Source organism: Rhinopithecus bieti, unplaced genomic scaffold (assembly GCF_001698545.2).
Source record: "Rhinopithecus bieti isolate Rb0 unplaced genomic scaffold, ASM169854v2 scaffold_17667, whole genome shotgun sequence".
Lineage (NCBI taxonomy): Eukaryota > Metazoa > Chordata > Mammalia > Primates > Cercopithecidae > Rhinopithecus > Rhinopithecus bieti.
Window position 1 is genome coordinate 1871218 of NW_016809668.1, and position 23676 is coordinate 1894893.

Sequence of the window (23676 nt, forward strand, 5' to 3'; positions counted from 1 at the left end):
TTCATAGTTATATGATACATCATTTGCATATTTTTTCATGTGCCTAGATTTCTATCTAAAATTGTTTTAATACACCAGCACAAAATTATATCTTGGGGAGAAAAATCACATGTTTATGTTTCTACGAAGAGCTGCCTATTCTGGCTTTTCTTGGATACATTACAAAAGATGCAGGTGCTTCAAAAAGAAACTGAATTTTGTGTAAATAAAAAGAATTTTTTTTTCATGACTTCTGGGGATTTCCATCAGTGAAAAAAATATGTGTGTATATATATATGTGTGTGTGTGTATATATATATATATTTTGGTATTTTAAGAACAGTATTATATATCTGACATTGCACAAGTTTGGAATTCTTAAACGACCTAAATACCTTCATAAATATAAAACACATAAATATAAAACATATGTTCATAGTGGCTTCACATATATGTGTTTGCATGTGTGAGTAATCTTGGAGTAGATTAACAAATCGTATCAGCCAACTAATTGTTTTGTGACCTCTCTTCCTTCCCTGAGGTAAGCAGTGGAATAAGCAGCTGGCATTCTCCGCCATTTGCTCAGCAAACAGAATGTGGGTGGCTCTGTGTTTGCAAAGTTGGATGTAAACTATATTCTACACAGTGACAATACATCATTGCATCTTTACGGATCTGTTTTTGTGGACGCAAACCTCTGTATGCACACACTTATTTTCACGTATCAATCCCAACTGTCAAACATCTACTTGTGGCAGATGATATTATTCCTCACCTCTTCTCTTACAGAATCATGTATAAATAAATACATTCATATTGTTTATTATCATTTTATTTGTACACAGTTGGAATCGGAACTGTTCATATCGGACAAAGCTCACACATTCTCGACAACGTGGCAATGTCTAGATCGCTTCTTAGCTGCTTCCTTGGATGATGAATGGGACTGAAGGACAAGAACTAGGCAGAACATAACAAAAATGAGGCAAATGATGGTGGAAGAGAAGGAAGAAGAGTAGCGAAAAGCTGAATAACAGCAAGTGATGTGGCAACTCAAGGCACAGTGAGGAAGCAGCAGAAGGGAATGGTATCTGCCCAAACAAAGAGAACCATCTTTACAGTTTACTGAAGACGAGTCAGAAAAGAATGGAGATGGAAACCAGCCTGCTAGAATACGGTCTTTAGCACTAACAGCAACAGGATGGTGAGATGGTGAACTCAGCAGCAGCATCCTAAGGAGGATAGGGCAGCATCTCCAGGAGACACAAGGCCCTCCTACCTGAAGCAGGGACTCAGGAGGTGCAGAAAGATAAATGACATGTGACTAGGACAAACAGCATGCATGCATACACCAGAGCTCATCATGCACCTGGTTGGGGTCTGATAGCTCATGATGCCTCCTGGAAAGTAGCCTTGGCCACTGTCTATTGATAGCCTATGGCAAGACCTAGTCTTGCTGAGAGGACCCAGGAGGCACTCCCCTGCATAGGAACGTGGCTTGCAACCAGCACACTCCGCATAATGAATAACCAAGGCACTCTGAACACAACTGGATTAGGATTCAAACTGAGGCTAATCCAAGGTTAGTTTTTTGGGGGATAGGAGGAAAGAAGTAAGGGAGTTAAAGAGCCTATTATTTAACATCATCTAGCACTGTTCGCTGTATCAGTGAAGCAAGAGGCAGCCAGAATTGGAAGAGCCATACATCACCTGTGAATGTCATTCTGGGTACCACCTGGTGCCTCTTCTCTATAACATTTCTCTAAGAAGCCATACAGATGGAGAAGACATTCCAGAACCCGGTGGTCGGTGTTTGAGATGAGCCTGTAATCCGATTGTAAATGCTGCCCATCACGAGAATCACACTTGCTTTCATGTCACCGTGGTGGAGCCCATGTCACTGAGCTGTGATGATCCCATGACAAATCTCTTCCCTTATGTATATTACTGCCCCTCTAGCTCTGTATCACACTAGCCAAAACAGTGACTTCTTTTGTTTTGTTTTAAATTTTAGTTTGGGGAGGAATGAAAGTTGCCCATTAGATATAACAATTCCCAATTATCTCACAGGGACAGATCTCGATTATGGAAAATATGGTGAAAGTTCTGAAAGGTAGGTTACCATCACAGAAGGAGATGCCAATATAATTATGTAGGAATTGTCATCCTCGAACAGTGAACAATAATGTGTGGTCATTACTGTGGATCATGCAGATGGTTCATAATGAAATGCCCAAGCGAGTCCCCAGATTCTGCAACTTCTTATAAATTTGCCACCTCATTTTCAGCCTTGCTTCTCTGTGGTGTTGCTTAGCAATATCAGTGGTTACCGATTTCTGTCCTGTGACGAGCTGATTCAGGCCATATTTCACCTTATTTTACATGCTCTGAATGATCAAGCAAGAAAAATAGGACCTAAATGTGCTATTCTGCTGCTGTCCTTTTGAGGTGTGCTGGGGAGGGGGAGTGTGTAGGATAGAATATACAGGTTTCTGAAAAGGATTTTTAAAGAAAAACAATAAGCAACCTAGACAAGAGAATCAACCCAAAACAATCTGCCTTTTACAAGTATCTTTTTGAGAGGTGAAGCCAGCTGGACTTCCTGGGTCGAGTGGGAACTTGGAGAACTTTTCTGTCTAGCAAGAAGATTGTAAAATGCACCAATTGGCACTCTGTAGCTAGCACTGTAAAACACACCAATCAGTGCTCTGTAGCTAGCAAGGGGATTGTAAAATGCACCAATCAGCATTCTGTAAAAACGCACCAATCAGCACTCTGTAGCCAGCAAGGGGATTGTAAAATGCACCAATCAGTGCTCTGTAAAAATGCACCAATCAGCGCTCTGTAAAATGCACCAATCAATAGGATCCTAAAAGTAGCCAATGGCAGGGAGGATTGAAAAAAGGGCATTCTGATAGGACAGAAACAGAACATGGGAGGGGACAAATAAGGGAATAAAAGCTGACCAACCCAGCCAGCAGCAGCAACCCACTTGGGTCCCCTTCCACGCTGTGGAAGCTTTGTTCTTTAGCTTTTCATAATAAATCTTGCTGCTGTTCACTCTTTGGGCCCATGCCATCTTTAAGAGCTGTAACACTCACCAGAAAGGTCTGCGGCTCCATTCTTGAAGTCAGAGAGACCACGAACCCACTGGAAAGAACCAACTCCGGACACATTTTTACTGTGTAATTAAAAATCTCAATAACAATCTTAAGATAATTTTAAACACTGACACTTCGCTTGAATATTTTTTTCCTTTTTCACAAAGTCCAGGAGATAAGTGATGATAAAGCATGAGGGGTGCGTGCATAGTATGGAGACTTATAGACCTTGACTTGACAACTGGGTCTGCCACTTGTTAGCCATGAGACCTTGGGCAAGTTACCTAATGTCTTTTGAGACTTAGTTCTCACCCTTACATAAATGAGAAAAATACTAGTTGTATTCTAGAATAGTGGTGAGAATTACAGGTGCTTAACCTGTAACTGACAGATAATATTCACTAACTATATTGTAGGTATTATTATGACTTCAGTGCATCAGTTGGTTTTCCTTCAAACTAGTCAGGAAGCTCCATACATAGTACTCTTCTGATCTTCAAAAATCAGAGTGAACTTTGGTATCAAGAGACCTTATCATTATAATGCAGAACAAGGAGATCTTGTAGCACAGTGGAAATTTTGGAGTCGATAGACATGGGATCTAATCCAGACTTTGCTTTTTATTACCAGTGGGACTTTGTAGTAACATAGCCTTTCAAAACCTTAGTTTCCTCATCTGTAAAATGGGGCTCATCCTAGTACCTCCCTCAATATGTTGTTGAAAGGAGCTTTGTGCTATGCCTGGAACATTGGAAGTGCTCAAGCTCATACATATAGAACCCATCATTCTATGATTGGGCCAAAATCTAGTAAATGATGAGTTGTTCAGACTAAGATAATATGTCACAAGTGACCACCTAGGATTTGAACATTGTTTCTAACATCCTTTTTACAAGTTTATATTGGAGAAGAAACAGGTAAAAGAGAATGACAAAATAATGACCGATGATGTCATGCGAAAGGAAGTCTATGAATGTCATTTATATTCTTTTGTATAATCTAACATCAGGTACATTGAGACCTGATGTCAGTTACATTGGTATTAAAGAATTACAACTCAGAGAAAGAGATAACATAAAGATCATTAGGTTTTGGTTTTTGAAAGGGAAGCTCAAAAGGGACTTCAGCTGTTCAGGAAAGTGGTATTGTCCAGTGGTTAAAAGCGTGGCTCCTGGGGTCCAACAATCCTGGGTGTGAACCCAGCTCCACCAGTGACCCGTGTGGTCTAGGGTAAATCTTTTAGCTACTCTAAACTTCAATGTCCTTATTTGTAACATGGTTACAATAAAAGTTCTTATCTTATAGGATTGATGTGGAAGATAAATAAGTTAATCTGTATAAAATGCTTAGCCCAGTGTCTGGCAGGCACATGGTAAATATTCAATAAATATTAGTTGTCACTATTGTCACTATTATTGCCTCCACATGCATCAATTCAGAGTTCAAGCTGAATATTCAACATTTTCTCTGGTCCCTTTCTCAGCTGTAGTTTGAAAGGAAAAATAATATTGTTAAAGATAGTGAAAAAATATGATTTGAATAGCAAGGAACATAGAATATCTGAAACCATCCATGCAACAGCTGGAATTCATTTCTAATTTCAGATAATCTGTTTGAGCTCTTCTAATAGAGTATTTCTAAAACATGTTCTTAATTTTTTGGGGGGCAGGTGGATGGGGGGTTAGGAAACTAACATTTTCATTAATGACATCTATCATCTTGGGTACATTTTTGCATGTCTATAAATTGAAAGATTATATTTACAAAATCAAGCAAAAGGTACTTTCTCATCAAATCCTATCAATTCTGGGCTGGGAGTTACAAACACATTTATTACCCAGCCTTAGAAGTGGCAAAATATTCCATTATCTTCCTCTACTTTTTTTAAAAAAGGATTTATGAGGTGCTATGTACAGATAGGCCCATTGGTTTCTTTCATAGAAACAGGAGCTTGGTTATATTACATGTGACTAAGGTCCACAGGGCGAGGGGAGAGAGGGGGGCACTAAGGTGATGTTGATGCTTCTGTAAGCCACACTCACAATCCAACCAGTCACAAAGTTTAATTCCACCCCAAATGTACTCAATTCCACCTTTTCTGCTCCATTTCCACTGCCCTGGCCTTAGTCTGAGGCTTTGCCTAGACTACTGCATTGGTCTTATTTGCACTCTTCTTCCCTCATCCTTCTTACCACCTGTCTACCCCCAGCACCTTTCACCTATCTTTCTCATCGTTATCAAGGTAATCATTTTAAACACAAAGTGAAAATACAACACCTCTCAATCCTGCACATACTGTGATTTTGTGTTGGAATTTTACTATGTCTCCTAATTTACTGAATCTTTCAGAACCCTGTTGAGGTTCCCTCCTCCATGCAGCATTCCTAAATGCCCCCATCCCTAATGTTAAATCACTTTCCTCCTGTGTGTCTGTTCCAACTATACACTTTTGTTGTTGTGCTCATCTCATCAAATGTACCTTAACCTACTTGTTTTCTGCCCTTTAGGGCAAAGAGTCATTGTACTCATTTTGTTAATTTCAGCACCCAGCAGAGTAAATGGGCACTCCGTATGTGTTCAACAAATGCTGCTAAGTTGAATTAAATATCTATTTAAAGTGCTCTATTAATCTTCCTCACTCTTGTTGCCTTTGGTACTGACACTTATGATTCTTCCCATTTTAGTGTTCTAATTCCACAGCTTCAATTACTCTGGCTTATAGTGTCTCTATGGGGAGGAAGCCCCATAGGTGTGGTCTTGACTCTTGCAATTCCCTTCATTGCTTCAGTAAAGTAGGAGGACTTACATCATGCAAAAGAGCCATCAGGAGAGTCCTCAGCACACGGAAGACAAAATGGCAGCACTGTCTTTAAAAAATGGAGACGGAAAATACTGGTGCACAGAATAGATGCTGCATGCTGGCTAGAGAACAACTTGGATATACTCCTGGATCCCATCTTGTGGCCTGGCTGGATTCAGCAGTTTTTGCTAGGCAGAGAGAATCAGTGCTAATTTATATCCAGCTATTGGGTCAGTGCAGCCGAGTTTCTACCCTCTGGTGCATGAAAGCATCCAACAATATTAGAAAAATATCCAAGGGGAGGAGAGGAAAACCAGTAAAATGAAAAAAGAAAAAAAAACAAAACTCCAGCCATCCAAGAAGGGAAAAAGGCAAGAGATAAGAGAAATATGAGAGGGCAAGAGAATTTGAGAACACAATGAAATTAAGGGGAAAAGGACTGGAAGACATAAAATTAATGCCACTGATGTGACAGTAATTCAAGGTAAAAATGATCCTTACAATGATATATTCTACATTACAGTATTGTGTGGCATATTATTTTCCTGAATATTTGGTTCTTTACCACAATAGAAACAATCACCCCAAATTATGAATAATTTACAGGAATAAATTTAAAGTAGAATGTTCATAGAACCCTTTAAATTCCATCTGTTGTAAGTATAAATCCATGTGCCATTACTCCTATTAAATACTAGACTGTATAAGTGGGATTACATAAGTCAGTTTAAAATCCAGGATGCAAAGAAAGGGTGGAAGATTAAGATACCTTTCCCAAATAGTTATGCACCTTAGATTAAATAGCAAATGCCTGCCAGTAAACCAGAGATTTGGTTACGTAGGAGGAGCTAGGGCATGCCATTATCTTCTGAACCCCAAGTGACTCCCAAAGGATGGCCTAAGAATGTTTCACCAGAATTAAAAAATTAATAGAGTAAATGCTTTTGTAGATTTTTATCAATATATTGGAAAGATAATTTTTTTAGTCTGCTGAACACCTATGGACCCCAGGTAGAATTTTTTTCAAGTCTGCTCAACAGCTATGAACCCAAATGAAATCTGGCCTTTTGGAAGGAAATGAGTTAAGTATCATGCCATATGATTTCCTTCTCATTGTACAAAGGATAGGAGAACTCTGTAAACACAGACGCTATAATTATACAGCTTTGGGATAACTTTTGCTCAATGAGAAGCTGATGAATAGAAAATCGGTTCCCACAATATCTTATAGATAGGTATACCAGGACCTGAAGATATGGCACATGATAAATAGGCTTCTTTTTGAGGAAAGAAAATATAGAAAAGATAATTCAAGGTCTTATGATTGAACCACTGAAAGCTGTCTAAAGTGTTGATGGCTGCAAGAAAAAATGAACAACTGATAGCAACTTATTTGGCAAATGCCTACAGAGAACTAATGATGTGGTAAGCACTGTTCTACATGCCCTACAAATAGCATTCCATTGAATACACTAAACAGCCTGCGACAGATACCAATATCTTTCCTATTTTACAAAGGAGGAAACTGAGTTACAGAGAAGTTAAATAACTTGCCCAAGGGCACACAGCTAGTCAGAGGCAGAACTGGGGTTTAAACCAAGGTGGCTGGCTCCTCACTGTGGCTGCTCAATGACTAACTCTGCTATTCCTCCCAAGAATCTGATGGGAAGAGGTCACCATGCACACCCCAAGCAGGGTAGAGGGTTTTTCTAAATGGGCACATTATGTGATGTCACCTTTGGGCTCCTAGAATCAGCTCTTTATGGTCTAATTCTCACTAGCATTGACAAGATGGGGTTTAGCTCTCAGCTCAAGAAAATAGTCATAACCTGTTCCAGATAGGAAACCTTGCATGACCTACTGCATCACCTATGGAAATGTGCTGCATGAAAAAGAAAAATCAATAACTGGATAAAAGTTTTTTTCCAGAAATAGCAGAGGAGAATTTTAATCATAAATAATTTCCTAAAATGAGATTGATTTACTATGGAATTTCATTCCTGCCAATACTGGTTGTTATGGCCTCAGGGCCTTAGAGTAAAAAACAAAGCTACATTCACTATTGGTTTTTTGGGCTTAAGTGCTGCTATCTGGGAGGTCAAAGAGAAGTAGCCACATAGGTTACTGCAACTGCATATCTAAAGGTCAGGTTCAACAACAGCATTTAAACTGGTGTTCAGGGAGTCAACTAGCCTGGGGCAAGCACTGGCTAAATGTTCACCCAGAGTCTTGTCTGTAGTGGGGGTCTGTAAAGGAGAACATCCCCAGTGGGGTTACCACTCATGTCAGCTTGCAATGGCAATATGTTTCGAGAATGAATGAATGAATATATGAACACACACACACACATGCGCGCACTCACACACACACTAAACAAGTCTAATATAGACCTGTAAACTATATAAACAACAATGCTGCTTGACTCTTTACAAACGTGTACGTACACATATGTATAACATAGCCTCATTTGAGCTCGGGGACAACCTGTGAAGGACAGTTTGTTGTGGGTGAGATGATTCCTTCAATGGCTGAGGTAAAGAGGCAAGATTTGGTGGATCTGATAATGTGAGGTCAGGAGAGAAATGGATCCTGACAGCCAGTTGAGGATTGAGTTTACAATATGATCAGCATGTACACATGAGTGCTGTGGCCAGTGCAAATCCCAGATGGAAGAGCCAACTAGAAAATGTGTTCCCTACTGTCAGAGAAAGCCATCTCATCACTGAATGCAAGTCATTCAACCTCCTCCCGTGAAGTGAGGGTCCTGCTACTTATTAAACACTCAGAGGTGTCTTTAGTGTAAACGCCTTCCATTTGGGAGAAAACACCTCTGGATGCCCTCATATCACAGATGATGTTTATATAACAATATACATTTTGTATGGGAAGTCTTTGGTAAATGAAAGTGCTTCTTCACCTTCAGTGACTGCCCCCATCCTTTGGTCCCTCGTGTAATCGCATCTGTGACAGCTGCTTTTTATCTCTGGGAACTCTGAGTCTTCCTTTCTGAAGGAGTTCCCTTTTGAGCATAAGTTCCAGAGGACAAAGATGAAGCTCTAATTTTATGGATACTTCATTGTCTTTTTCCTTCTTCATGATACGTTTGTGCTCAAATGCCATCAAAATCAATTTTTTTTGGGCAGGGCGCAGTGGCTCACGGCTGTAATTCCAGCACACTGGGAGGCCGAGGCAGGTGGATCACCAGAGGTCAGGAGTTCGAGACCAGCCTGGCCAACATGGCGAAACCCGTCTCTACTAAAAATACAAAAATTAGCCAGACATGGTGGTGCATGCCTGTAATCACAGCTCCTCAAGAGGCTGAGGCAGGAGAATCGCTTGAACCTGGGAGGTAGAGGTGGCAGTGAGCCAAGATCACACCACTGCATTCCAGTCTAGGTGATAGAGTGAGACTCTGTCTCAAAAATAAATAAATAAATAAATAAAAATAAAATAAATCAAGTTTTTGGCCACATACCTTGTGGCCTTTACTTCAAAGTCAACATTTTCATTGGAGAAAGAAAGAGAGAGGGAACTTTTCTCATACTCAAAAGCACTTATTTCAGTAAGACCATTCACATTCCCTTATGGCTCAAGTAATATTAATTTATAATGTGTACAACACAAAGAGAGATTCAGTTTCAACCATTTTTCACATTCAAATATGAGAATAACGCTTTACTATTCCCTAAAGAGAGGAGCTATTTAACTTGTCCTGTGTTTGCTCTATGAGAGGCATTAATGGCCTGTCCTCCTCTATCTAGGGATTGATACTACTGTCATCTTAGTAAACCACAGCCAGTAGATTGGATTTTATTTTTCGCAAGTGAAGATTTTCACTCATTTGCCTATTCACTTACCAAGAGGAGGCTGCATGCAAACATCTTGGTAATATAAGCTGATCTAAATTTTAAGATCGAAAGGTTACAAAACTGCCTTTGAGTTACCTTCTCCACTTTTGGATAAAGGGTCATGAAATGACTTTCTTTTGGGACCAAACAAAAATTTATAAAAGCTCATTCTGAAGCTTTTTTTTTTTTTAAATAGAAGCTAAAGAGAAATAAGCTCTGGTATTTGGTGAGACAAAAAGCAAACCCAGCAAGCAAGTGACAGTTTAATCTTAGTGTCAGCTTCAAGTTAACATTAAGTGTCTATGTTAAAGACTTAGAAAGCCTTTACAGAACAGAGAGATGTGTGAGCATGTGTGGCCATAGATAAGAGTCCTGTGTGAGTGAAGTGTCCAGGTTCAGAAGTCAGACTTAGGAGCTCGGTGACTACGAGCAAGTCATGCCACCCCTTGAAACTGTGGTTCTCCCAGAGGTAAAATATGCATATGACTTCCCATAGCCACTGCTGAGAGAATTACATGAGATGACTTTTGGGTGTGAGGCACAGAGTGGGTACTACAAGTTCCACTTTCTTGTTTTCCTTCTCCACCATCTCTGAGGCCCCTAGTTTCCTGCACTGAAATCTCTCTCTCTCTCTCTCTCTCTCTCTCTCTCTCTCTCTCTCTCTCTCCCACCACCACACACACACACACACACACACACACACACACGCATAGACACTCGCACTTCCCTAGCACCCCTCAACAGGAGAGACTGCTAGAGCGTTAGTTCAGTGGGCAAGGAGCCATATGCCTGCTCATTTCAAAGGAACCACGTTTTGGTTGGGACAACAATATATAGTTCGGGGTTTCCGTGAGCCAGTTGGTTCCTCTGCTCATCCAGGCTCCTCACCTCCCTCAAGAACCTGCTTTCAAAACTCACTTTCTCCAGGAACACTTCCCTAAAGGCCCCTCCTCAGGGTTCACACAATGATCTGGATTTCCTGAGGGTCTGGCAAACCTTGCTTGCCTGCAGCCAGTGCTCACTCTGTCCAGCGCCGTGCCTGCTGTTCACGCACCAGGGCGCTTGCTATGCCAGGAGGCCACTTACATGAATGTGTGCTCTCGCTGCTTCAGGAATGCCGGCCACATCCCTTCAATTGGGTGATTCAAATGCTCTAGGAAGCCCCTTTCCTGCCCCGCTTAGTGCCTCACCAAGAGCAGTTAGTGAATCTGGCCAGGGCAGTGGTGCTTATACCCTATGGCAGTGTGCCCCTCCAGAGCCACCTCAGAGGAGACCCCAGCGGCCTCTGATCCAGCCTCTTCACCTTCCTCCTAAATACTTCAGCCAGAACATCTAAAAGCTGCTGCTTGATGATACCTCTTGATCTCTGGTGGGCACATCTTTTTTGCACTTCTTTGTCAAAAGTGGTGGACACTAGGACTGGGATTGAGTTGCACATAGAGTTTAATTTGGAGAGAACTGACATCTTTATAATATATTAGCATTTATTTAGATCTTTTATGTTCTTCAGAAATGATGATTGTGATGATTTTTGCCATAAAGTTCTTAAATATTTCTTCTGGGTTAATCCTTGGTATTTTATGGTTTTGTTGCATTTGTGAGTGGGGTCTTCATTGCTTTCATGTTTAAATAATCCTTTAGTTCAGCAGTCCCCAACATTTTTGGCACCAGGGACTGGTTTTTGTGGAAGATGATTTTTCCACGGGTGGGTGTGGGGTGAGTGGTGGGGATGGTTTGGGGATGAAACTGTTCTACTTCAGATCATCAGGCATTAGATTCTCATAAGGAGCCACAACCTAGATCCCTCATATGCACAGTTCACCATAGAGTTCGTGCTCCTATGAGAACTGAATGCTTCCTATGATCTGACAGGAGGTGGAGCTCAGGTGGTCATGCTCGCCCACTGGCTGCTCACCTCCTGCTGTGTGGCACAGTTCCTGATGGGGTATGAACTGGTACCAGTCCACGGCTTGCTTTAGTTCAATTACAGGTGCATTAGGTAAGTATTAGTCCTACTTTTATGTTTTATGTTTTTATGTTTCTTAAGGTGTCTAGTGCACGAATTTGTTAAATATTGGTATTAGCAATATAATTTGTTATAGTGAAAAAATGTAAATCAAAATTTGAATCTACACAAGGAAGGAGAAATTACTATAATTGTAGGAGAGTGTGCAAGAGTCCACAGAAAATGAATAAGAACCTTCATTTTTTGCAATTTCCTTCTCAAACTCAATACTAAGTTAAGAAGTGGATATTATTTTACAGGTGTTTGATTTTTCAAAAGGAATGAATGGTTAAAACAATAAACATCTTAGCATCTTGTTGTGATGGTAATTCTCCGAACATATAAAATTAGGCTTGGGGAATGTAATAAAGGAAAGAACTATACAGTATATTAAAGAGAAGAAAATGAAAGGAAACGAGAGAAGAACAAAGCATTTGGATGGAAGAGAGGAATAAGGAGATGGGAGAACTCATCAGGAATATGTGAGGCAGACAGCAAACATTTCCCATTGCAGCAGTGACTCCAGGACTAGAGAGGGAGATATTCCATTATACAGCAAATATTGACCAAGCACCTACATAATAACATCCTTGCTGTGCTGGTACTATACAATGGTCGCCAAACCAGATGTGATCACTATTCATAGCTGCAAGAGAACCATCAAGTAAGTAGAACTTTGTTGATCACAACAACAGAGCCCTTTGACAGGGCATGGATTAAGAAAATCTACATGGCTAGAGACATATATTCCCTAGCAGAAAAATTATAAAGGCAAGTACTCATTCAATTCATTTAGCAAATATGTATTGGGGCCCACTTGTGCCAGGCACTGGGGATAGAGCCAAGCCTGCCCTGAGTCCTGCTCTGCTGGAGGTATAAGGGCCGAGACAGGCAGCATACAACAAATAAACACGTTCATGGGGACAAGTGTTAAGGAGAATGCAGAGCAGGGTGAGGGAGAGAACTCAGATTCACTTTCATTGTTTTGCTTCTAATATTTTCAAAAGGTTGCTTGAGTAAGGCCTCTGATCAGGTGATATGTGAAGGCCGACTTGAAGGAGGGAGACCAGGAGCCAACTGGATATCTAGAAAAAGGGGGAACATGTGTTGCAATTTGGAAGGAGCTGCTAGGCAGTCAGAGAAGCAGAACAAGGGAAATGACATGTGAAAGAAAAGAGAGAAGGGTAGAGAAATGAGGGGATGGAAAGGAGGGGAGAGGAGGGGGAAAAGCAGGGGAGGAGGGGAGGAAGGTGAGAGACGGGCAGAGAGAGATGAGGGAGAGGAAGGAGAGGAAAGAGGGGAAGGAGGGGAAAGGAGGGGAAAGGAGGGCAGAGAGGAGGGAAGGAGGGGTGACAGAAGAGAAGAGAGGATGAGAGGAAGAGAGGAAGCGGGAGGGAAAAGGGGGAGAGAGATAGAGGGGGAAGTTGCAGGGGGTCTGGGGTCTCTGTAAGCTCTAGGGCTTTTGCTGTTGGTGAGATGGTTTTAAGCAGAGGTGGGGCATGATTTGACTTACATTTTAGGGGAACCAGGATTCTTCTGTGGACAACTTTGGGGCATGCCTTTTCTGGGGAAAGATTCAGGACCACTGTAAAATAAATTGGACTCGTGGGTCAGCAGACAGCCCTTCAAAAAGAGGGAAAAGGGGAACTTCCATCTCTTCCCTATAAATTGAAAACTTGAGAAGACTGGACAAAGGTTACTAGGGATGGGAAGAAGAATGTGAACACATTTGACTCTAACTGGGCTCTACTATGGAGTTACATAGTGTGGTCCTGGGAAAGTAGATTTCCCCAAATCGATCTCATCTGAGAAGCATGACACTTGTGAGGAACTGCTCATGAGAGGTAGAAGGAACAGAGAGTATTAAGCAGTAGCGCTGGCTCTGACAACCTGCATTAAAAAGCTGGCTCTACTATCCTAGGACTGTGGCCTTAGGCAGGTAAGAAAACCACGTGGGGTCTCAGTTTCTTCATCTATAAAATGAGAATAACAGATTCTCTCTCATGGGCTAAGAGAATTGAGTGAGATAATGTTTGCAAAGCATAGTACCTGGTACCTAGTAAGTGCTCAACTGTGAAAACCAAACACTATTATTATCACTATTACTTACCGGAGCAAGCAAGATTCTACCCTGAAGTCCTTTTCTATTATTTCTTGATAACATTTAGCATCTAACTGGCACTTATTCTCTGCCAGGCCTTGTTGTAAGTGCTTTTCATATATTAGCTCATATACTCTTCATTTGTTTTAGTTTCTTCTTCTTCTTTTTTTTTTTAATTTAGAGACAGGGGTCTTGCTATGTTGCTCAGGCTGCCCTTGAACTCCTAGGCTCAAGTAATCCTCCTGCCTTAGCCTCCAGAGTAGCTGGGATTACAGGTGTGTGCCAACATGCCCAGTGTATATTAGCTCATATACTATTTAAAACAACCCTATGAGGTAGGTATTATTACTCTCTTTCTACAAATGAGGCGGTTGAGGCACAGAGAGGGTAAACAAATCATCCAAGGTCACACAGCTAGTGGAGGACAGAGCTGGGAATAGAACCCGGGGGGTCCAGTTTCAGTCAATCCTCACTCTTATTAAATACGGTACTAGACTACCTCTCTGCTGATTCAGTGCTCATAGTTCTTTATCAAAGACAGGAAACAAGCTGGGTATAGTGGCATGTGCCTGTAGTCCCACCTACTCAGGAGGCTGAGGTGGGAGGATCACTTGAGCCCAGGACTTCAAGTCTAGCCTGAGCAACATACCAAGACCCTGTTTCTAAAAACAAACAAAAACAACCGATAGAAAATAATTTTCATCTTGAGTCGTGTACGGGATCTTCTGTGTTTGGTTTCCTACTACTCAGCAGATGGAGATAATGGCTTTGGAACCAGATGAATGTGGGTAGAGATATAACATCCATCTGGGCAGGTCACCAAGCTGCTCTGGGCCTTGGTATTTATCCATGAAGTGGGGATGATGAGATACATGAGACAAATGTTCAATAAGTGGAAGCTACTATTGCCAAGAGTGATAATGCTATACTCTGTTCAGTAAAAATACTACCATACAGTAGACTCTCTATTTTTAACAACTTTGCTATCTCTTTGGTCAAGGTGGCAATTTTCACCCCTGAATTTCTAATAGTCATTTTCCTTGTGGTGACTGTGATTGATCACCAGAAAAGACTGTGGTAATCCCTTCTCTGAAGTCTTTGGGAGAAGATATATGCCTATATGCCTGCTGGACACAACCTGCCCGTTCCTGTCTAGAGATGGCAGCCTGGGATGCAGAAGCTTTAGGAGCAGTTCAAGATCACACGTTTTACAATTTTCAAGTCTTTGAACTAAAACCACCAAGGCACAGGACCAGGAGGACATGAAGGAGGAGAGGGGAAGAGTTCACCACTTTTTCTCTATGCTCCTTTCCCCAAAAAGGTCAATCCTGAACATCTTTATCTCCAGCATTCTATTTTCTTCTCCTTGTCCCAAACCAGAGGAAGAGAGAGCTTTTAAAAAACTCTCTCTGGCAAATGAAGTTCTGCAAGTCTTCCTAAGTAGAAGTGGTGGTAGTGGTAGTAAGCAGCAGCAGCAGCAGCAGCAGCAGCAGCAGCAGCAGCAGCAGCAGCAGCAGCAGTAGTAATGATAAAAAAAAAATCCATCCCTGATCCAGGGATAAGTCAGAGCTCTGGTGATTTAAGCTGGTGTCTATACCAGGAGAACAAGGAATGCTGGGTTGGACATGGGGTTACACAAGGAGGCAGAGTAGCAGAAGAACTACAAACACAGACTGTGAGTCAGACAGACATAGGTTCAAATTCTGGCTCTGCCATTTACTTTCTCTGTTACCTTGCCTTGGTGGGGCATAGAGCCATAGCCTCTTTACATGTCAGTGTCCTCTGAATGATGGAGTAGTGCTCATGGAAGGATTAAATGAGATGGTTTATATAAAGCACTCAGCATAGTGCCTGGCCTATAGTAAGTACTCTGCAAATGTTGGTTGGTGATATCATTATGAGACAAATGATAGGAGAAGATACTTCTCACTGCAAAAGTGCAACATCCAGCATCCTTGTTTTAGGTTCATGAAGATGTACCCCTGAGCAAAATACAAAGGCTTTTTTAGAGAAAATGTTAAAATCAATATAGGACACTGAATTTATTAGAAAGGTCAATTCAGATAGCCATCCTGTGATCTCTAAGACCAATAATCCTAGTTCCCCAAGTTTTTCTTATAAAGGAAAGAAAATATTTATTCCAACCATTCATCTGCCTTAAGCAGATTCCGTCTTTTCATGAGCAATGTCCTGTTTAGAGTTTTGTGTCCCTGCAAAGGCACTGCTCAGCTATGTTTGAACTAATCCTTCACCTAGGCAGGCCAACTCTGTCCCCACTACACAGTGTGGTCTATCCAGAGCACACCAATGAACAATGAACAGTGGAACCAATAAGCAGTGTATGTCCCTGAAACAGACTGAATTAGATCCAAGGTGGTTTCACCATGTTCTTTGGTATTCCTCCCAATGAGAGGTGAAGTCTAATTTCACCCCCATGAGTCTAGGCTGGCCTTAGTGACTGCCTGACTGATTGAATGCAGTACAAGTGACATCCTGGGATTTCCCAGGCTAGGTCATATGAAACCTTAGAGCTTCTGCTTGGTCTTCCTGGAAGGTTTGCTCTTGGAACCCTTAACTACCATATAAAACAAGTCTATCCACATGGAAAGGTCCTGAGACCACAGGGGGAATCAGGGGACCCAGGTGAGCCCAGCTTTCCACTGTGCCTTCCTTCATAGGTGTTAAGCTTGAGTGAGGTCCTTTCAGACCTTCTAACCCATCCACCAGCTAAATACTACCAAATGACCTCCAATGATGCCACATGGAACAGAATACTCAACCAGGTGATCCCTGATCAAATTCCTAATCCACAAAATTATGAGTAATAAGATGGTGGCAGTTATAAGCCACTAAGTCTTGGGGTGATTTGTTGCACATCAACAGATAATGAAACACAAACACTCCTGGACCCTTATGCCTCAGACTCAGACTGAACCAACCACCAATGAAGGCTTTTGGTAATGGCTCAATCACTGGATTTTGGAAGACAATGACACCTGAGTGGCACAGATGAGACAAAGGGGAATGTGTTTCCGTAGGCCATCTGTCCTAGATGCTGTTTTCAAATGAATTTGAATACTTCCCTTTTGAACATACACCAGATGCCAGTAGTGCCAATGCACTACCCAGCCAGGTGAACATCAGTGACATGAACGAACTGTTCTTTAGGGCTACAAGGAAGCTACGGACTGCAGCATTTATGCCATCAACTTGGTGATGTAACTAGCATGCTCTATGTTGTTAAAAGGTGGCAGTTTGGCACAAGGACATGTGAATTCAAGTGATTAGATGCATACTAAAAGAGAGATGACTATTTCTGAGAGCTGTGGGTTAATTTTTTGGCTGTTCTCGGAATGGAAAATGATTGTGAATTTTGGGGGAAAAATACCAGAGCAATCTGTTTTCTTGGCCGCCTGCTATGGAGCAATTTTAAAGCATTGAAGTGCTTTCCATATTTTCTAATCACTCAAGTCCAGAGCTGATTATGGCTCTCAGCATCTCTCAGATTCACACCACTGGAGCCTCCCACATCTTTCAGGGAGAGGTTTCACCTTGAAAGCAGGTGCCCGGATTCAGAAGGCACATCTTGCTATAGCAGGAACACACAGTTTAATTGTAGCACAGCTCACAAGGGCCAGGTGTTTTGGAAAATCACTGATGGCCCAACTCTGAGATAACCTAGATTCAATTTCCCTTATCTCACAAAAATAAAACATAACCTCTTCTCCAAACAGAAAAAATGAAAACAAGCCCTACCAGAAACTGAATTCTTCCAAACAAAACCCAGAAACATTTAGATGATTGAGACCTGTGGGCAAGGACATGCCCGCATTCACAGGCGTGCACACACACACATACACACACAGTTGTATATGATTAAACATCTCTAGAAGGAGCTTCATGAAACTGGAAACTGTGGTTTCCTCTGTGGAGAATTGGGGAACTGGAGAAAATTAGAGGGTTGCTGAAGGAAGAAGACTTTTTTTTTTCACCTTAAACTTTGGAATATTTTGAATTTTTAAAAAATCATATATTGTGTTACTTTTCAAATTAATGAAATAGAATAATTCCAAACCTGCATATGGCAATTAAGATGTGCTAGGTTGTGTATTTAATGTTTTGTGTATATTCACTTTTTAATCTTTACAATAACCCTATGATGCAGACATCATTATGTATTTTCCTGATTTTACAGATGAAGAAACTGAGATACGGAAAGGTTAGGTGACTTGTTCGAGGTCACATAGCCAGTAAATGCAGAACTGGGATCTAGACCCAGAGTCTGGTTCTGGGGTCTGTCCTTTTAATTGCCACATAATACTGCCTTGCCCAAAATAAACATACTCAGGCCCTTGATCATAATTGAGTTGCAGTAGATAAAATTGTTCCTATCTTCTCTCACATGGTCAATATCAGGTCAATATCGTGACTTTGGACAAGTTGCTTAATCTTTCTGAGCCTACACCGCTAGTGTGTACCAGGTATTCTTCTAGGCTTTGTGGATAACTAGAGTCCCTGGTCTCAAGAAACTTCCTGTATCTTGGCAGAAACAGACAATAAACAAACAATCCAGAAACCATAATGTAAACAATAAAGGAAAATTAAAGTGTTCATTGACAGATGAGGATTGGGAACCCCAATTTATGCTGAATGGCCAGGAAGTGTCATTTACACAGAGTGCTGAAAAATGGGCAGGAGTAAAGCAGGGAAAAATAGAAGCGGGTGGGGAAAGGAAAATATTATAGTAGAGAGAACAGCCTATGGAAAAATCTGGGGCAGGGAAGGGGCGTTTGTCTGAAGACAGAAAGGTTTGTGTTTGGAGCAAGAAGCAGATCATGTAGACCAGTGGTCCCCAAGCTTTTTCGCACCAGACACTGGGTTTTGGGGAAGACAATTTTTCCATGGCCGGGTCAAGGAGGATGGTTTAGGGATGAAACTGTTCCACCTCGGATCATCAGCCATTAAATTCTAATAAAGAGCACACAACCTAGATCTATCTCATGCGCAGTTCACCAATAGGGTTCAGCCTCCTATGAGAATCTAATGCAAATGCTGATTTGAGAGGAGGCGGAGCTCAGGTGGTAATGTCTGCTCTTCTCCTGCTGGTACCAGCTCATGGCCTGGGGGTTGGGGACCCCTGATGTAGACCATGATTTGGCTCACGTCCCACCCTCCAACTGCCATCTAACATGTTTAAATTGTGCATCCTATCAGCAAAATTTTTTAATGTATATAAATAGGCATCTATATTCATATAGATATCTATATTCCTATCTATTATATATAGATACACATACTAAAATACGAACAAAAACATTTTCAAAAATAGAAGCTAGGAAGAATGACAAAGTAAATGATGAAAGTGCTGATATTTTTCTCCTTGCTTCCCAAAGGATTGTCTTGCACATCTCCTGAGCACCTCATCTCTACCCTGGGACTACAGCTCTAATCCAGAAAGCAGCATGGCCTGTGTTAAGTGAGATTCAAAGAAACAGAATCTCTTATCATGAAACCATGAGAACTCTCCTGACTTTGAGGGGGGCTCCTTTTGCACAAACTACTAGTTGTGCAAGGATTTCACAATTTTCATAAGAGCCCTGGGAAGCCACTGAAGGTTATAAGTAGAAATGACATAACCTGATTTACTTTTTAAGACAATTACTTGGGCTGCTGAGTGAAACATATGTCTAGGCAGTGGCAATGGAAGAACTGAAAGACCAGCTAGGAAGCTACTGCAGGAATGCAGGCAAGCGATGGAGATGGTTTGGAATAAAGTGCTGCAGGAGGGAGAGCAGTAGATACATTTGAGATCCATGTTGGTGGTGCTATATTTTGTGAAAGGAGAATAATGATGTTAGCTACAAAGCATTATTATGAAGCATAAGTTTACAGGTGTGAAAATGCTTTGTCAACTCTAAGGTGCCAAAGATAACTTAATATTACTACAGATGATGAAACCAAATACTAGAGAGACCCTAACTTGCCCAAAGTCACACAACTGCTTAGTAGTTGGGAGGAAGGAGTTAAAGCAGTTGGCCTGCAATCTTTTTACTCCTTTCTCTGGGGGTGTATCCCAGGAGAAAGAAAAGAAGGCTGGTGACCAGGTCTAATCTCCTTGTCAAATGAACTTCTGCATAGATAGAGTAATGATATTTAGGATGTGCCTGGCTAACAACTACCTCTAGTAAATAGATCCCAGGACCTGTGAAGGAAGGCTCCTTGGAGAATATTACATCAGCTATACAACTCTCTGTGGTATATAACAGGAAGATGTTTTGTGGTTGAAATGCCTCATGCTCTGCAAGAGGCGGCGACCCTGTGTTCCTTACCTATTATTCTGAGTGAGATGCGTGTCCAATGAAGGAAGACAGGTCCTTGGAAGCCATTCTTGGGTTGCAGATTTTTCTTTACCTCATAAGAACTTCTTGATTGCTTATATTCTTGAACTTATTTAGCAAAGCCTGATATTGGATAAGATCTCTGATTCATATAACATGACTTGACAATCAGATCGCCTGGCTTCATTCAGTGGCACATATCTATTTCCTAGGCTCTATTAGCTCCTGTGTAACATTGAGCCCAATTATAAAGTCCAGGGATGAAGGGGGAACATACTTGGTTATATTTGAACCCCTTACCAGTGGCAAAACTAATATTTATTTGACACATCTGATATCTATCAACTTGAAAATAATTTGGGGGAATATTTACACAATTGAAGAAACACAATGTATTTGCCCTCATTGTGAGTGAGTAACACTGGAAGTACACAATAATGGGTTGTTTGTGATGGTTCATGTGATTACACTGGGAGGTGAGCCAGGCTTTTTGGGTCTCCAATGACAGCTCCCAAGCAGTTCTAGAAGAGAGGGCTTTTTAGATGCATAGATATTCACCTCCTACCCTCCAATTGTCAAAGAATCAGTACAGTCTCAGTGTTCTGCCATGAATATCATTCCCCAAACCACTCATGGACCTCCTAAATCATGGAGTTCTTTTTCTCTCTTTTTTAAGGTGCACAATTTATCTTCACACACAATTTTGTTTTGAAACTTAGAAATGATGACAAAAGAGAACTGTTACTTTAGCTGGAAGGGAGGGAAACCTTTTTGTCCTCTCTGCTTCATAACAAACTGTATTTATGCTTGAGGCATCAAAAGATAGAATGAGCACGCACACTTCACATCCTACTCCTGGTACAAAAACCACTGATTATGAACTGAGCTGTTGAAAATAAAGCACGTCAAAGGCCCAGGGCTGCTTCTGGCAGATGCTAAACAAGAGGAGGCTAGCAGGCGTGCATGACGACAGCACAAACATGTTTTATACAGAGAAGCCTTTTGACATCCTTTTTCCCCCAAACAAGTTCCCAAACCAAAGCTTGATGTTTACCTTCGGCGAGTGGGTCAAGGGTGTGTATCATGAGCTGGAAGATGCTATTCCTCATGAGACTGTTGTGGAGGGAGGCAGAGCTTCCACCTCGCTGGAGACGTGGCTTAGCCTGAGCAGAGAAACCAAAGAGGTGGTTAGTCTCAGAAATGAAAGGCAAGTGCATTATAGACAAGATCCTCACTTAGTCTGGTGGCCACTCATTTCTGTCGCATGATCACACACTATTGAGCCAACGATTTTCAAAGTACATTTCAAAGCCCCTGAGAGAATGTCTCTCACATTCTTTCCTACTAAGTGAATGCGTTGCTTCCCTTTTTAAAAAGAGCTTTGTAAATGCCAGACAATGTGTTATATGCTTCACATCCCTTCGTTTATCTCGTTTGCAAAATGAACCCTATGAACTAGATGTTATTATTCTTCTTGTTAGATAGACGAGGACATTTCATCTCAGAGAAGTGAAATGAGGTGTCCAAGTCACACCAGCAAGAAGTGGAGGCTGGAGGAATGGATCCCAGGTCTGCTTTTCTCAAAGACTGTTCTCTAATCCAGTGGGTGGTCTCTAACATTTTTGAAGTGTGCATCCTATCAGTAAAATGTTTAAATGTATATAAATAGGCATCTATGCCCATATCTACATAGACACATATACTAAAATATGAACATATAAAACACTTTCAAAATAGAAGTTAAGAAGAATAACATAGTAAATGATGAAGGTGCTAATGTTTTCTCCTTGCTTCCCAAAGGCTTGTCTTGCACATCTCCTGGGCTACCTCATCTCTACCCTGGGACTACAGCTCTAATCCAGAAAGCAGCATGGCCTATGTTAAGTGAGATTCAAGAAGCAGAAGCTCTTATCATGAAACCCTGAGAACTCTCCTGACTTTGAGTGGGACTCCTTTTGGACAAACTACTAGTTGTGATCCTTTGGCCAAATAAATGTAAATGAAACTGGTAGGTGAGAAGGAAGAATGAGTATCTAGAGATAAGGTTATCGACATACGCTTTTTCTTCTATCTTCAAAAGCAAACAACCTAAAAACTCCCAAACCCTCTGTATTTTGATGGGTTTTTAACCTGAATAGGAACTGCTATCTCCCCATGGTTGATTTTGTGCTGATCATCACAAGGGAAGACTCTCTGAGGCAGCCAAGCTTTATAGACAGACAGATTTAAGGAGTTGAAAGGTATTGTAATGTAAGGGAGTTAATTTCTTATTGAACTTTCAGTGTAAAAGTTTGACATGTAAATTTTCTGGGGTAGGTAAAAATAAAATACTGTTCTCCACTATGTCTTTCAAACTTCTGCATAACAGGGTTTTCCAAAATATTCCATCATACTCCAGACCCACAAGGGGGCTTCCCCAAAAGTGTCCTATGAGAGACTCCATGATCAAATACATATTTGATATATATTGAAAAGTGCTATATCCTAGCCAACTCACCTTAGGGTTTCAAACTACACATTAGACCACTAAGTCTAACACTACAGAAATCTGTTTAACTTGATTAACTTGGGCAGTGTTTCCAAACTATTATCCGTAGGATCTAATTTTGTAAAACACTTGTTAACAATCATGGTCCACACAGTTGGAGACAAACATGAAACCCGTAGAAAGTATGAGTAAAATCTCACTATGAGATACCCGAAGAACTCTGGCTCTCTTAGTGTGATTTATTATGACATTCTATTGGAAATCATATTGCCAATTCAATAGGGTTGGAAAAGAATTCAGTGGGGATTACTGGTGTCTCAATGGTGAACCAGATTATGGCTCCTTAATAGAAGAGATTGAGTCTGTACTCGTGTTCTGGTACTGGATCAGGTGCATTCTATGGGCTGTCAATCAATGTTACATCTTTGCCCTGAGCATTACAGGAGGAAGGACAGGGTCATATGTATCTTTATTACTGTTTTAGCCTTGAAAGTCTTAAACATTTTAAAATGCATTTTGTTATTAGTTATAGAGGATTCAGATGATTAAGTTTCAAAATATTTTAGGAGCAAGCTTAGGAGATCTGAATAAAATGGAAATGTTATCACTGTTTGATGGCTGAACACAAGAATTTTGAAGGTTGTTTCTTTACTATGCTGCAAAATCTGAAATGTGATGTGTTAATTAAATAGGAACTCAGAAATGGTTTATCAATAATAATTTGTCATAACTATTATGGTTCTTATTCTGGGAAACTGGAAGAACTCTGGTGTGGAGATCTTCATTTGAAAAAGATTACATCTAGAGAAGTATTGAAAGCATTCTTTTGTGTATTATGTATATATTAAATATATAGTCTCATGCAGCATTTCTTTTGATGAGACCAAAAGAAATTTCCAATCAGAGTATGTGCGTGCAGATACACAAAGAAAACAAATATTGAGCATTAGATCCCACACTACCCCCAAATATTAGTTCAACATCCCTTGGAATGCAATTTGGAAATAACTCACTCT

General features: G+C 40.9%; 1 protein-coding gene across 3 annotated transcripts in view; it reads right to left on the reverse strand.

Moving 5' to 3' along the window:
• SLC24A2 (solute carrier family 24 member 2) overlaps positions 1 to 23676 on the reverse strand; it is a 271049-nt gene that overhangs the window by 84891 nt on the left and 162482 nt on the right. For all 3 annotated transcript variants that reach the window (XM_017890099.1, XM_017890101.1, XM_017890100.1), the window contains exon 4: positions 21227 to 21335. In XM_017890099.1, the coding sequence (XP_017745588.1) occupies positions 21227 to 21335 (109 nt within the window). The remainder of the gene's footprint in view (positions 1 to 21226; positions 21336 to 23676) is intronic.